Below are 11961 nucleotides of genomic sequence, written 5' to 3' on the forward strand. Positions count from 1 at the left end.
GGTTTTGACTTGAATAGTACTTTCGACGGGAGGAAACCAATCACATTTCTCAACACGAGATTGATAACTTAGCCCTGATTATGCCTGCTGCGGCTGGAAGAGGTCGCAGCTCAGCGCAGTCTAGCGAAGCCGTAACAGTTTCTTCTTCGAAGAAAGTAAAGAAAAAGAGAGATAGGCAGAGAGACAAAGAGAAGGAATTAGCCGCTAGTTTGATGGTGGCCTGTCTCAAGAGGCTGCTTCCTGTTGGCCTTAATTTGTTTGCTGGTCGAGAGCAAGAACTCGTTCAACATGCGAAGGAAAAATTCTTGAAGGTAGTATACATATTTTATTATTGTTCTATTATCTGAGTCTACTATACTATTCATCTAAATTTTTACAGAAAGTTAATGATGCAGAGATCTTTGATTTTGTCAAACTACAGCTAACCCTTCCAGACAAAGTATGATGAAAATATAATGTATTAGAAACACTAAATGGTTATACTTTGGTTTTGTAGATTGATCCAACTGATGTCATGAGTTGGCAGCACTATCTCTATAGTAAATTAGGAACAAAGAAAGCCAACGCTATAAATATCAGTCCTGACCAATTGGTGGAACGAATTATAGATATGGCTAAAGTTCTTTATGGACTCCATTTGGTAAAATATTTTTTCAGTCAACACACTGCACTATCAGGCTTATAAGCAAACAATATAGCTGCATTTTCACTTAAGTTATCAAAGCTTGCACTTTTATAATTTACAGTTTTAGTTTTCTGTCATTTATTTTTATTATTTTATTATTATTGTTTTGTTTTACCAATTTTTTTGCGACTGACAGATTGACCATCCACAAGGTCAGGGCAAAGGTCAGATGCGTACTGTGGTCACAATCCAGCGGAAACGGGCTGTTATTGCCTGTTTCCGTCAGACTTCCCTTCACAGTTTGCACAGGTAAAATACCACCCCTTGTAAATAAAAAATATCGACAGTGTCAACGAATCCTCAAGTTTAAATACGTGATTAATTAAGCTTTAATCTCAGCTGTTTTTATTATTATTTATAATACGTTAAAATAATTTATTTTGCTAACTATGGCATGTGTCATTATGATTTAAATTTAGTTTTCATTACTAATAATTTTAGTTGCATTTTTTGCTTTAAAAAGAACTTACTTAAATCTAATACAATAATTGGCCATGTTTTGTGGGAAAATGTTTGTTTTTCCCCTGGTTTTCTGCCCTTATAGGCCCATAACCCACCTCGTACCAGACGAGCATGGCAAAGACTTTTGTCTACCTCTAAGAAAAGAACTGCAATTGCTTGTCTACGTAGTGTCCCTCTGTATAATGTGCAAAGGTAATAAAAAAAAACACCGGCTAATAGAATTTTAAGTATACTAACAAAACGTTTTTTACTTTTATTTAATTCTGATGTTAAACAAATTTTTATCTTAATTTATTTCAGGCATAGAGCCATAAACATATTCATGAGAACATATTGCGATCTTTGGCTGGATGAAGAGAATACTGACCAAGAACAATTAGTGGAAGATTTAACTGTACGATTCAATGGCTTTATGGTTTGAGAACTGACTATAAAATGTACTTTTCAATGTTAAACAGCAAACTTTTGAAGAAGCCGAAAAACAAATTGGGCAAGAAGAAGAGGAAGAGAAACCGGACCCTCTTAAGCAGCTTGTACTATGCTTCTGCAGAAATGCCACAACTGAACACATGTAATTATATCAGAATTCGTGACAACTATAAGTTTAAATTTGATAAATTTTCATTTTGAATTTTTAGAGGCGGAATGTCGGAAGATGATCTCTATATGTTGTATGCTGATTTGTACAGCAAGGTAAACCATAATTGTGGAAATTTAATACTTTTAAACAAAGCAATGTTTGTTGTAATTTTTCCTTTGATGTAGAGCTGCGGGGGTGCAGAAGAAGAGGAGGAGGAAGAGGGTGGTGACGAAGAAGGCCCTTCAATTCATGTAAGATTTTAAAATGATTTTTCTATTTTCAAAATACATCATACGTCTATAATGTTAAAAAAAAAGAGTACAATATAAAGAGTATATTTAATACATTACTGCTGCGTTGAACGGATAGAAAAGACATCAAAAAATGTTTAAGATGTTGGTATGGCCTTAAAGTAGTTTATTTAGGCAGTTTTACTTGATGAAATTGAATTAAATCCATTTTGGGTCAGTTAATATGTTTGGATTTTTTCACTAATTTTAGGAACAAGAAATGGAGAAGCAAAAACTATTATTCCAGCAATCTCGTTTGGCTGATCGTGGTGTAGCCGAAATGATTCTGCTCTACATTTCAGCTTGCAAAGGACAACAGGGACCTATGGTCATGAATAACTTAAAATTAGGCATTTCCATATTGAAAGGTGGAAATATTGACGTGCAAGGGGTAAAAATCTGTATTTACATATGTGTTTTCTTCAGTTAATCATTTTAATTTATCTTTCAGAAAATGCTTAAACATCTAAAAGAGAAAAAGGATGTAGGCTTCTTTACCTCTATTGCTGGTTTGATGGCTTCCTTTAGGTAATATGTTTATATTAACGCAAAAGATAATCATTCTAATTATTTTTCATTATTCCCAGTGTTTTGGATCTTGATGCTTTTGAAAGAACTCAAAAAGCGGAAGGTCTGGGTGTTGGTTCTGAAGGCACAGCCGGAGAGAAAAATATGCACGACGCAGAATTTACATGCGCCCTTTTCAGATTTTTGCAATTGCTTTGTGAAGGGCACAATTTAGGTAAATAATTAAATATATTTTAAAATAGGGTGTGAAAAGTATGGAGTTTTTCCTCACTCTTTAATATGTGATTATATTTTTTAGATTTTCAGAACTATTTAAGAACGCAAGCTGGAAACACAACCACAGTTAATGTTGTCATTAGCACCGTTGATTATCTGCTCAGACTTCAGGAATCAATTATGGATTTCTATTGGCATTATTCCAGTAAAGAAGTCATTGATCAACCAGTAAATACCTCAATGTTTTAAAATTATAATATATATATCGAACATTTACGTTCAATGTCTTTTTTAAGGGAAAAGATAATTTCTGCAAAGCTATTGGAGTTGCAAAGCAAGTTTTCAGCACGCTTACTGAGTTCATTCAGGGTCCCTGTTCCCTCAATCAACAAGCTTTAGCCCACAGTAGGCTGTGGGATGCTGTTGGAGGTTTCATGTTTCTCTTCGCACACATGCAAGACAAACTTTCCAAGAACTCTAGTCAATTAGATCTGTTGTTAGAGTTGCTCGATCTCCAGAAAGAAATGGTTATCATGATGCTTAGTATGCTTGAAGGTTAGTAATCTTTCTTTCTTATTAATTTTAGTTCTATTTTTCTGAAACTTAATTGAATCTTAAGGTAACGTAATGAATGGAACGATTGGTAAACAGATGGTGGATACGCTAGTAGAGTCTGCATCCAATGTTGAGGTAAAAACTTAAATTGATTTTACATACAACTTTCAGTGAAGGGTAAATTTAATATAACATTTATTAGATTAACCTACAATTAGCTATCTGTTGACTGGCAGTGATGTAAAATTACAGGAAAAAGGGTTGGAAAATATAGTATAAAATTAATTTCATTAGAATAGCCTAACTTTATTAATCTAAAACATATTAACAGTTCAGAAACATCCCTGGGGGAAATTTTTGTAATATTTTTTGGGTTTTTTTTATACAACACTTTACTTCTTCAAAAAAATCTGTATATAGCGAATTCTCCGATTCTTCAACATGTTCTTGAGAATGGAGCAGGTTATCAACAGTCCTGCCATTACGGTGAGCCCTTAGTCGTGACTTTTCGTAAAGAAGCGCTTGGGCTTTCTTAAATTTTTATTTTTATTTTGCACTTACGCGGGAGTATACATTTTTTCCTTTTTTTATCACTCCTAAATTTTTCTTCCCCTTCTAATGAGGAGCACATTAACACACAATCGCTTGATTTTATTTTTTTTAACACCGCACGTTCCTAACAGAAATTCTACATAAATGGCTTCATTCCAAATTAATACAAATAAATACTTGAATCTAATTTTTTTATCTGTGTGTAATGAATTATATACTGCAAATTTTGTGATAGTAGTATATAATATTTTTATACACTTTTCGCCAAAGTAATTTATATATGTACTAACAATGCTACATTTTTTCCAACCATGTATTTGCACATTTTGGGGGTCTACTTTATATTTGAAAGAGAACAACCAAGGATGAATAAAAAATCACGCTGCCAGAAATCAGTATGCGCTTTGCTAAAAGAAAACACTTTTTAAATTGATTTTTCACCTTTATGCTTGTCTACCTTCTCTCTTGGCTGTTTTTACTTTTTTTTTTCGTGCGTTTGCAATTTGAAATTCAGTTGATACTGAAATTTTTCGACATGTTCTTGAAATTGGAAGGCTTGACTTCATCCAATAGCTTTCAGGTATGATTATTTGCTTCTTTTCGAGTGTAGTTTTATGCTTTTTTTTTAATTAAACAGTTGTGCCTTTTATCTGGTACTTTATTATAGCCATGAATTGATTATTGGTTTTTTTAACATATTGATACTAAACTAATATATCTATAGGAATTTGATGTGAAGAAAACTGGATGGATTACACCAAAAGACTTCAAGAAAGCCATGGAGCAACAAAAGATTTACCAACCGTATATTATTTCTACTTATAAAAAAAGATATAGTCTAAGAATTATCTTTTAGGGAGGAAATTCAGTATCTGATGAGTTGTTGTGAACCAAATCATGACGGCTTAATTGATTATCAAGAATTCACTGAACGTTTCCACAATCCTGCTAAAGACATTGGCTTCAATTTGGCTGTTCTTTTAACCAATTTATCTGAACACATGCCCAGTGATCCAAGATTGAACCGTTTCTTGGAAACTGCCAGTAGTGTCTTGAATTACTTTGAACCATTCCTGGGAAGAATTGAGATCATGGGTACATGCATTGTAATAAGCGTTATCCCTATAATACAATAATGTTATGCTTTATGTTCAATAGGAAGTAGCAAAAGAATTGAAAGGGTCTACTTTGAGATTAAAGAATCAACTATTGATCAATGGGAGAAACCCCAAATTAAAGTATTTTGTTACCCATATTAATTTTCATAATGAATTTTAACAAAAATTTACTTTCATTTTAGGAATCAAAAAGAGCCTTCTTTTACAGCATTGTAACTGAAGGTGGTGATAAAGAAAAACTTGAAGCTTTTGTAAATTTCTGCGAGGATGCTATTTTTGAGGTATACAGTTTGTTGTTTTATTATGATTATTCGGATCTTTTTTTAAATAGTATATGGCGGATGTTTTGTAGATGCAACATGCAAGTAGTATATCCATGGAGGATACTGAAGAGCACGTTGAAAGAGCACCCTATCCATTCCCAGGAGCGGAGCAAGAAGAAAAACCGTATGTTGCGACACTATCGTTCTATATTTGATCTTTAACCTGTGGTGTAGCGAGGGGGGCAAGAGGGCGCCAAATTATGACTGATAATGATAAGGTTTTGTTTGAAAACCAGGTATATAACTGTGCAATGGGTGCAGCTGGGAGGGGGTGCAAATTGTGGTGTTTTGCCCTACGCGCCAAATATCCTCGATACGCCACTGTCTTTAACGTTATTGATTTGGCTGTTTTTCATTAGATCTATATTTGAGCCAGTTAAAAAAGGCTTTAGATTTATCAAAAATGCCATAGTAGCTCTCTTTTCACTATTCACACCTTCAAATATCAAAAAACAATATGGAAACCTTCGCCAGAAAACACCTTTGGAACTATTAGTCGGATTTTTCAAAGTCATCTTTTATAGTTTCTACTATTCATTGTGGTCCGTTTATTTTGTGACGAGGTATGGCAAACAAATTCTTTTACTAATTATTAAGTTTTCTGACCAGAACTTGTGTAATTTCAGAACGTTTTTGAAATTCATCATACTTTTGATGGGTGGACAGCCATTGGACAGAAATCTAGATGAGCAAGTTGCAAAGGAGGACTTGGTCAAAAAACCAATGTTAGCCTTGCCAATGCCAACAGTACAGATGCAGCCTGAAGCTATGCAAGTGGCAGAAGTGGCAACACTTGGTGAACCACCAGATGGAGGAGCTCCCAAAATGAAGGCTTTCGGCTTGGACATCACCAAGGAAGAAGATGGTGGTGAAGTACATTATCACATGGCTCCCACTCCGAAACAGGCTACAATTACGCCACAGTCTAGCCTAGACTTTTCGGAAACAGAACCTGGAAGTGAAGAAGACAGTAGCAAAGGTTCTCCAACTGATAAAGAAGGAGTGCATGCCACTGATGGAACGGCAAAGCCAGCTCCTCAAACGAACCATATGGATGTGGAACCAAAGCCTAAAGAACTTCTGGCCATACAAGAAGCTCCCCAAAAGTAAATTTTTGTTAAATGTTCAACATAAATGGAAAAGGCGAAACCTGTTGGGTATTTTTTCTTCCTAGTGTTGAAATGGCTGCCGCTGCAACCATTCAGGCTATTCCAATGATGGCTGCTCAAGAACCACCAAAAGCAGTTGAAGAAGCAGTGCCGGTAGCGTCCATTGATTTTAGCAAATATTCTCAGAAAGTCGTCAGCTTCTTGGCCAGAAATTTTTACACTATGAAATATATCGCTTTGGTTATGGCTTTCTGTATGAACTTCATCTTATTATTTTACAAGGTTTGGGGCTTAATATAAATTATTATAAAACGATTTTTCTTATTTTGTGTAAATTTTTTAATTAAAGGAATTAAATTAAAAAAATAATTTGCAAAAAGGACTAATTAAAGTTTCAATATATTGATTGGTTTTAGGTGACGTCAGCGGAAAATGAAGCGGGATCAGATGTTGAAGGTGAAGAGGGTGATGGCTCAGACACGGAAGAGGCTGCTGCAACCTTATTAGAAGAAGCTGTTGAAATTATTAGCAATGTTACTGAACAGGCGGTTGACGCAGTTAGTGCGATGGTTAATGGGACTTTAAGTGACGCTGGTGAATCGGATGGCGAAGGTACAGGAAGTGATGGTGGTGGCTCTGATGAGGAAGATGTTGAAGAATGGATCATTGTTGAAGAGAAGGTGTTTTACTTGGCCCCGATCATGACATTTTTGGCCTTTTTCCACTCACTCATATCCTTCTCCATGCTTGTTGCTTATTACCATTTGAAAGTCCCACTTGCCATTTTTAAGAGAGAAAAAGAAATTGCTCGTACCATTGAATTTGAAGGAATGTATATTACTGAAGAAGTCGGAGAAGATGATCTCAAAAGCCATTGGGATAAACTTGTTATAAGCACAAGGTAAAATATCATATATTTCAATCATTAGGATTGAAACAAATTCAATTTTTTCAGATCATTTCCTGTTAATTATTGGGACAAATTTGTAAAGAAGAGAGTCAGGGAGAAGTATAGTGAGCAATATGATTACGATGCCATCAGTAACTTATTAGGAATGGATAAAACTGGCTCATTCCAGGCCCAGGAAGAAGAGAGTACAGGAATCTTGAGTTTGTAAGTATTACTTGGATTTATATTAAAAAAAAATTGATAAAATGTTTTGTTTATAATTAGCATCACTAAAATGGACTGGAAGTATCAAGTCTGGAAAGCTGGCGTCACCATTACTGACAATGTAAGAACTTATTGGAATTGAGCACACATACAAAACAATAATGATATTTCTTTCTAATTTTACTACAGTCATTTTTATACAACTTGTGGTATTTCACGTTTTCTGTTATGGGAAACTTCAACAATTTCTTCTTTGCCGCTCATTTGTTAGATGTTGCCGTGGGCTTCAAAACTTTAAGAACCATTTTGCAGTCTGTAACGCACAATGGCAAACAACTTGTCTTGACTGTCATGCTCTTGACAATTATTGTCTATATATACACAGTTATTGCATTTAACTTCTTTCGCAAATTTTATGTTCAAGAGGAGGACGACCAAGTTGACCAAAAGTGCCATAGTATGTTCACGGTATGCATCTGTTTATAATTTTGAATAGAATCATGTTACGCAAATGTTTTTATTATTTCCAGTGCTTTGTTTTCCATTTGTACAAAGGTGTAAGAGCTGGCGGTGGAATTGGTATTTAATTTTAATAAGATAAATATATTTAAATTTTGGAAATTTTAATGTGTTTGACAAATGTAGGTGATGAAATTGAGCCACCAGACGGAGATGACTATGAAGTTTATCGTATTATTTTTGACATTACTTTCTTTTTCTTCATCGTTGTCATCCTGTTAGCTATCATCCAAGGTAACCAATAAACTGTCATATTTCATTTAATGTCAAAAAATAATAATGTTAATATTTTTTTAGGTTTGATCATTGATGCTTTTGGTGAGCTTCGTGATCAACTTCAAAGTGTCGTTGAAGACATGGAAGTATGTTAGTAAAATTAATTAATTTTTAACGTATAATAATTAATTTTATTCTGTGTCTTAGTCCAATTGTTTCATCTGTGGTATCGGAAAAGATTATTTTGACAAAGTTCCGCATGGTTTCGATACTCATGTACAGAAAGAGCACAATTTAGCAAACTACATGTAACCTAATTTTTTTTTAAGGTTTAGCAGAAATTTATTTGAAATAAAATATTATTTTGCAGGTTTTTCTTGATGCATTTAATTAACAAGCCAGATACTGAGTATACTGGTCAAGTATGTTAAATTCTCATAAATTTAAATTTAATATATTTCATAAAGTTATAAACCAATTTTTTTGGTCTTAAAGGAAACCTATGTATGGGAGCTGTACCAAAAACGTTGTTGGGATTTCTTCCCTGTGGGTGACTGTTTCAGGAAACAGTATGAAGACGAACTAACGGGTGCTGGATAATCCACCTTTACATTAAAAAGAGTTTGTATTTAGGAACATAATGTTACTATTTGAACACTTTCAATGCCATATTTCTGTGATCCCCCTATTTGTATATTAATATAATCTTTGAAAGAAAAAATGTTATACTTATCAAGTTTGAAAAATTTCAACAATTATCATCAGCATTGTTTAAAAAAAAGGTTTTAGGGGTAAAGAAAGTTAACTCTTCCTAATAATTTTCGATATTTATTCAAAAATTCTATGCAATAATTACTGTTCCAAGTTAACATAAGAGAGTTTAATTTTATTATCTGCAGTAATGTTTGCGAAAAAAGGTTTTGTGGATATTAATATAATAAAGCATTTCTTTAATAGTCAAAAGAGAGAGAGTGAATGTGAAAAGAGAGGACTGTTTTCTTATTTTAAGTCCTTTGCCCACGAGTTCTAATAAAATTATGATGATTTGTATATTTGTGGTAATGACAATCTAACAAGAAAGTTCAGAATTTTTTGGGTGAAAATCAAGATATTTAAATTTTTTATCAACTTATTTTATTACGTCAAATAACACTTTTGAAATTAAGAATCAAATTTTGTAACACTGCAAACGCTGTTTATGTTCTTGGCTTAATTCAAGGTAATTTAGGTTTGAATGAAAAATTGACATAATTCTAAACAGAGAGTTGTTAATGGCTCCTTTCAAACTTTGTTGAAACTGCCATACTCTACATGAAACTTCATTCCTTTTAGGACGAATTACTTTTTCTAACACAGAGTTTAATTCTAAAAGAGAAGCCAAAATAGATGAGAGTGACCACTGCACGACTCCAAATTTATCCTCATTGTAAGAAGCCACTGTCAGCAATGTAAGGGCCTGTATTGACCAAATGACCAATTGAGAGTTATAGAAAGCATTTTCAAAGTTTTTATCCATGGATTCTGCGATTAGAAAGTTCACCAAAGATTTGGGTACTACAATTGGTAATGAAGATTTCAACTTGGATACTAGTAAAGCGGGAGTGTTTTGCCAGATAATATTAGGGTCAGATTTTTTCGTTGCGTTTTCACAGTAATTAATTAATGGCGTGGGTAAGTTGCAACTATCAGCAATGTTGCGCAGCCTAGATGGGGATTTTCCTTGGATGGATTCCACTATGGGTGAATGTTTTTTCTCAACTTTTTGCACATTTGGGCTTTGACAGAACCTTGATTTCCCAGCTAAAATATCATGCAATGAAGTGGTGAATGAATTTATCAATAACAGATTTTCATTGCAAATAGAATTCCACGTGTGAGGGTGCCCTCCTGGGTAACTCACGGAAAATATCAAGCTTCTACGTTTTTCCGAAAACTCAGCAAGGTGCTTTAAATCCAAAAAGGCAAGGTGTTGTAATAGTTGGTGTTTATCATTCTTCAAAGCATTAGTTAACTGGCAAACTTGGTCTGCTACTTTAAATGAGTCCAGAGAAAATTCACATCTCTCAGTCAAAAAAACTTGGGATAATATTAATATTGTATTGTGAGTCACGAATATTGAGTAGCTCGTAATCACAGCGATCAATAAGAATTTAACACTGAGCAGTTCATTAATGGTTGACAAAGACCAAAAATTTCCATTGCAAAAGGGCATATCGTTAATTATAGGCAGTATTGCTTTAACAATGTAGCCAATTGAAATATACAAAGCCAAGAATCTAATAAGGTGTGGGAATGTTTGTTTAGCCATGTCTTTCAACCCATCTTTCATTTTCATCTTGATGGTGTAAATCTTTAGCTGGACTATGCTCTCAAATTTCAAGCTATATTGATGATAGCGGAAGTAGAAAATGTTGGTTATGATTCCTAAATAAGTGTAATACATCGTCATCGCAACTGGTTTTTCAGCTAGACACGCATTACTATTTTCAGAGTTTGTCACAAATGTTCCATCAAAGCCACACAATGATGCCAACAAATTTCCATAGATTATGTAAATAATGACTGAAGTAACCATGTAAAACAAGCGCTCCAATTTTGTCCAAGTTAAAATTACAGTCCACAAAGAAGAACAAATGCTAGGAGCAGTTTTAAAGTTACGAAAATGAACTGTAGTTAAACAAATGGTTCCAAATATTAAACTTGATAGTAATATAAAGTTCGAGAACCTAAATATATCACTAAGACTCGAAAACACTGAACCTAATGATAAAGTCAAACAATTGCATAACGTTACTGTGCAAAGAATTGTAATTATCTGTATAACACTACCCCATATTAGTATTTGTAAGTATCTGGGATATAAAACATTCGACGAAAACCATTCTTCTGTTTTCAAATTTGGCACTTCCATTTGACAAGGCTTAATTGAAGACAAGAGAGAAGCACGTGTTTGGACAGTTCGATGGACCAGGACTGGAAATTGTTCCTCGGCGGGGATCCTACTTTATCCGATGTTTATCATCATTTTATCATTTACTTTTCCTTATAAATATCACATCCGAAAGTGCCTACCTGAGACCCGAGTACAAAAAGTCAAAAACACAAATCGTCTGCTATGATTATGAAGTATTTGAAAATTTCATGAAATAGCCTATTGGCTATATATCGATAGAACGAGGTATATAATTGGCTCGGAGAAATATTCCGGCAGTTTTTTTTTCTTCTGAAATGTATGACATACAATTTACTACAAAAAAACTATTTAATCTGAAATGATTTGTTATCTTCATCTAGAATAGTGGTAAGCCGATATAAGACATTTTCAGGTTTACAAAAAAGTTCATGGTTAGTTAGTTAAATAAATTAGGGGTCAAGGAACGAGAAGTGACATTCGAGTTTTTTCCTCTACTGTTTATAATAATGTCTCCTTTCGAGCGAAAAATTATTTCCTTAAAATAGATCTAGATCTACACTCCTCTAACCCCGAGATTTTTTTATCTCCGGTACAAAAATAAATGCTACCAAATCAAAAAATGATATAGAATGGTATCAACTATCAATTTCCCGTTGAGAAAGCCTACACCTAACAAGCAATAATGAGTCATCGAAAAATAGATTGCTGTTCGAATAAACGTATTCATAATCCATAAGGTATTTTTTTACGTATTTATGGGCAAAAATATGGATTTCGAAA

The 11961-nt window shown here is 33.8% G+C and overlaps 2 protein-coding genes across 4 annotated transcripts in view; one reads left to right on the forward strand and one right to left on the reverse strand.

Moving 5' to 3' along the window:
- The window catches only part of RyR (Ryanodine receptor), a 30081-nt gene extending 20776 nt beyond the window's left edge, over positions 1 to 9305 (forward strand). For 2 of the 3 annotated variants that reach the window (XM_090173663.1, XM_090173664.1), the window contains 33 exons: positions 18 to 311; positions 380 to 439; positions 497 to 640; positions 822 to 934; positions 1448 to 1541; positions 1606 to 1718; positions 1786 to 1840; positions 1913 to 1978; positions 2229 to 2408; positions 2469 to 2545; positions 2605 to 2759; positions 2844 to 2989; positions 3058 to 3316; positions 3381 to 3451; positions 4383 to 4448; positions 4593 to 4672; positions 4725 to 4963; positions 5027 to 5106; positions 5169 to 5267; positions 5339 to 5433; positions 5669 to 5872; positions 5936 to 6415; positions 6484 to 6700; positions 6835 to 7319; positions 7374 to 7532; positions 7593 to 7653; positions 7722 to 8000; positions 8063 to 8111; positions 8178 to 8285; positions 8349 to 8413; positions 8475 to 8575; positions 8638 to 8689; positions 8763 to 9305. In XM_090173663.1, the coding sequence (XP_090029789.1) occupies positions 18 to 311; positions 380 to 439; positions 497 to 640; positions 822 to 934; positions 1448 to 1541; positions 1606 to 1718; positions 1786 to 1840; positions 1913 to 1978; positions 2229 to 2408; positions 2469 to 2545; positions 2605 to 2759; positions 2844 to 2989; positions 3058 to 3316; positions 3381 to 3451; positions 4383 to 4448; positions 4593 to 4672; positions 4725 to 4963; positions 5027 to 5106; positions 5169 to 5267; positions 5339 to 5433; positions 5669 to 5872; positions 5936 to 6415; positions 6484 to 6700; positions 6835 to 7319; positions 7374 to 7532; positions 7593 to 7653; positions 7722 to 8000; positions 8063 to 8111; positions 8178 to 8285; positions 8349 to 8413; positions 8475 to 8575; positions 8638 to 8689; positions 8763 to 8867 (4851 nt within the window). In that variant the 3' untranslated portion in view covers positions 8868 to 9305. Of the gene's footprint in view, positions 1 to 17; positions 312 to 379; positions 440 to 496; positions 641 to 821; positions 935 to 1447; positions 1542 to 1605; positions 1719 to 1785; positions 1841 to 1912; positions 1979 to 2228; positions 2409 to 2468; positions 2546 to 2604; positions 2760 to 2843; positions 2990 to 3057; positions 3317 to 3380; positions 3452 to 3736; positions 3803 to 4382; positions 4449 to 4592; positions 4673 to 4724; positions 4964 to 5026; positions 5107 to 5168; positions 5268 to 5338; positions 5434 to 5668; positions 5873 to 5935; positions 6416 to 6483; positions 6701 to 6834; positions 7320 to 7373; positions 7533 to 7592; positions 7654 to 7721; positions 8001 to 8062; positions 8112 to 8177; positions 8286 to 8348; positions 8414 to 8474; positions 8576 to 8637; positions 8690 to 8762 lie in introns of all 3 variants that reach the window. The other variant, XM_090173662.1, reaches the window with a different exon arrangement.
- Positions 9306 to 9360: 55 nt separating this feature from the next.
- Positions 9361 to 11541, reverse strand: Ndc1 (Nuclear division cycle 1). Its single transcript, XM_090173666.1, has one exon. It carries the CDS (start codon positions 11176 to 11178, stop codon positions 9436 to 9438), a length of 1743 nt encoding a protein of 580 aa, XP_090029792.1. The 5' UTR covers positions 11179 to 11541; the 3' UTR covers positions 9361 to 9435.
- Positions 11542 to 11961: the final 420 nt, after the last annotated feature.

The sequence above is a fragment of the Leiobunum rupestre genome, chromosome 4 (genome assembly GCF_980474605.1).
Source record: "Leiobunum rupestre chromosome 4, qqLeiRupe1.1.hap1, whole genome shotgun sequence".
NCBI classification, from domain to species: domain Eukaryota; kingdom Metazoa; phylum Arthropoda; class Arachnida; order Opiliones; family Sclerosomatidae; genus Leiobunum; species Leiobunum rupestre.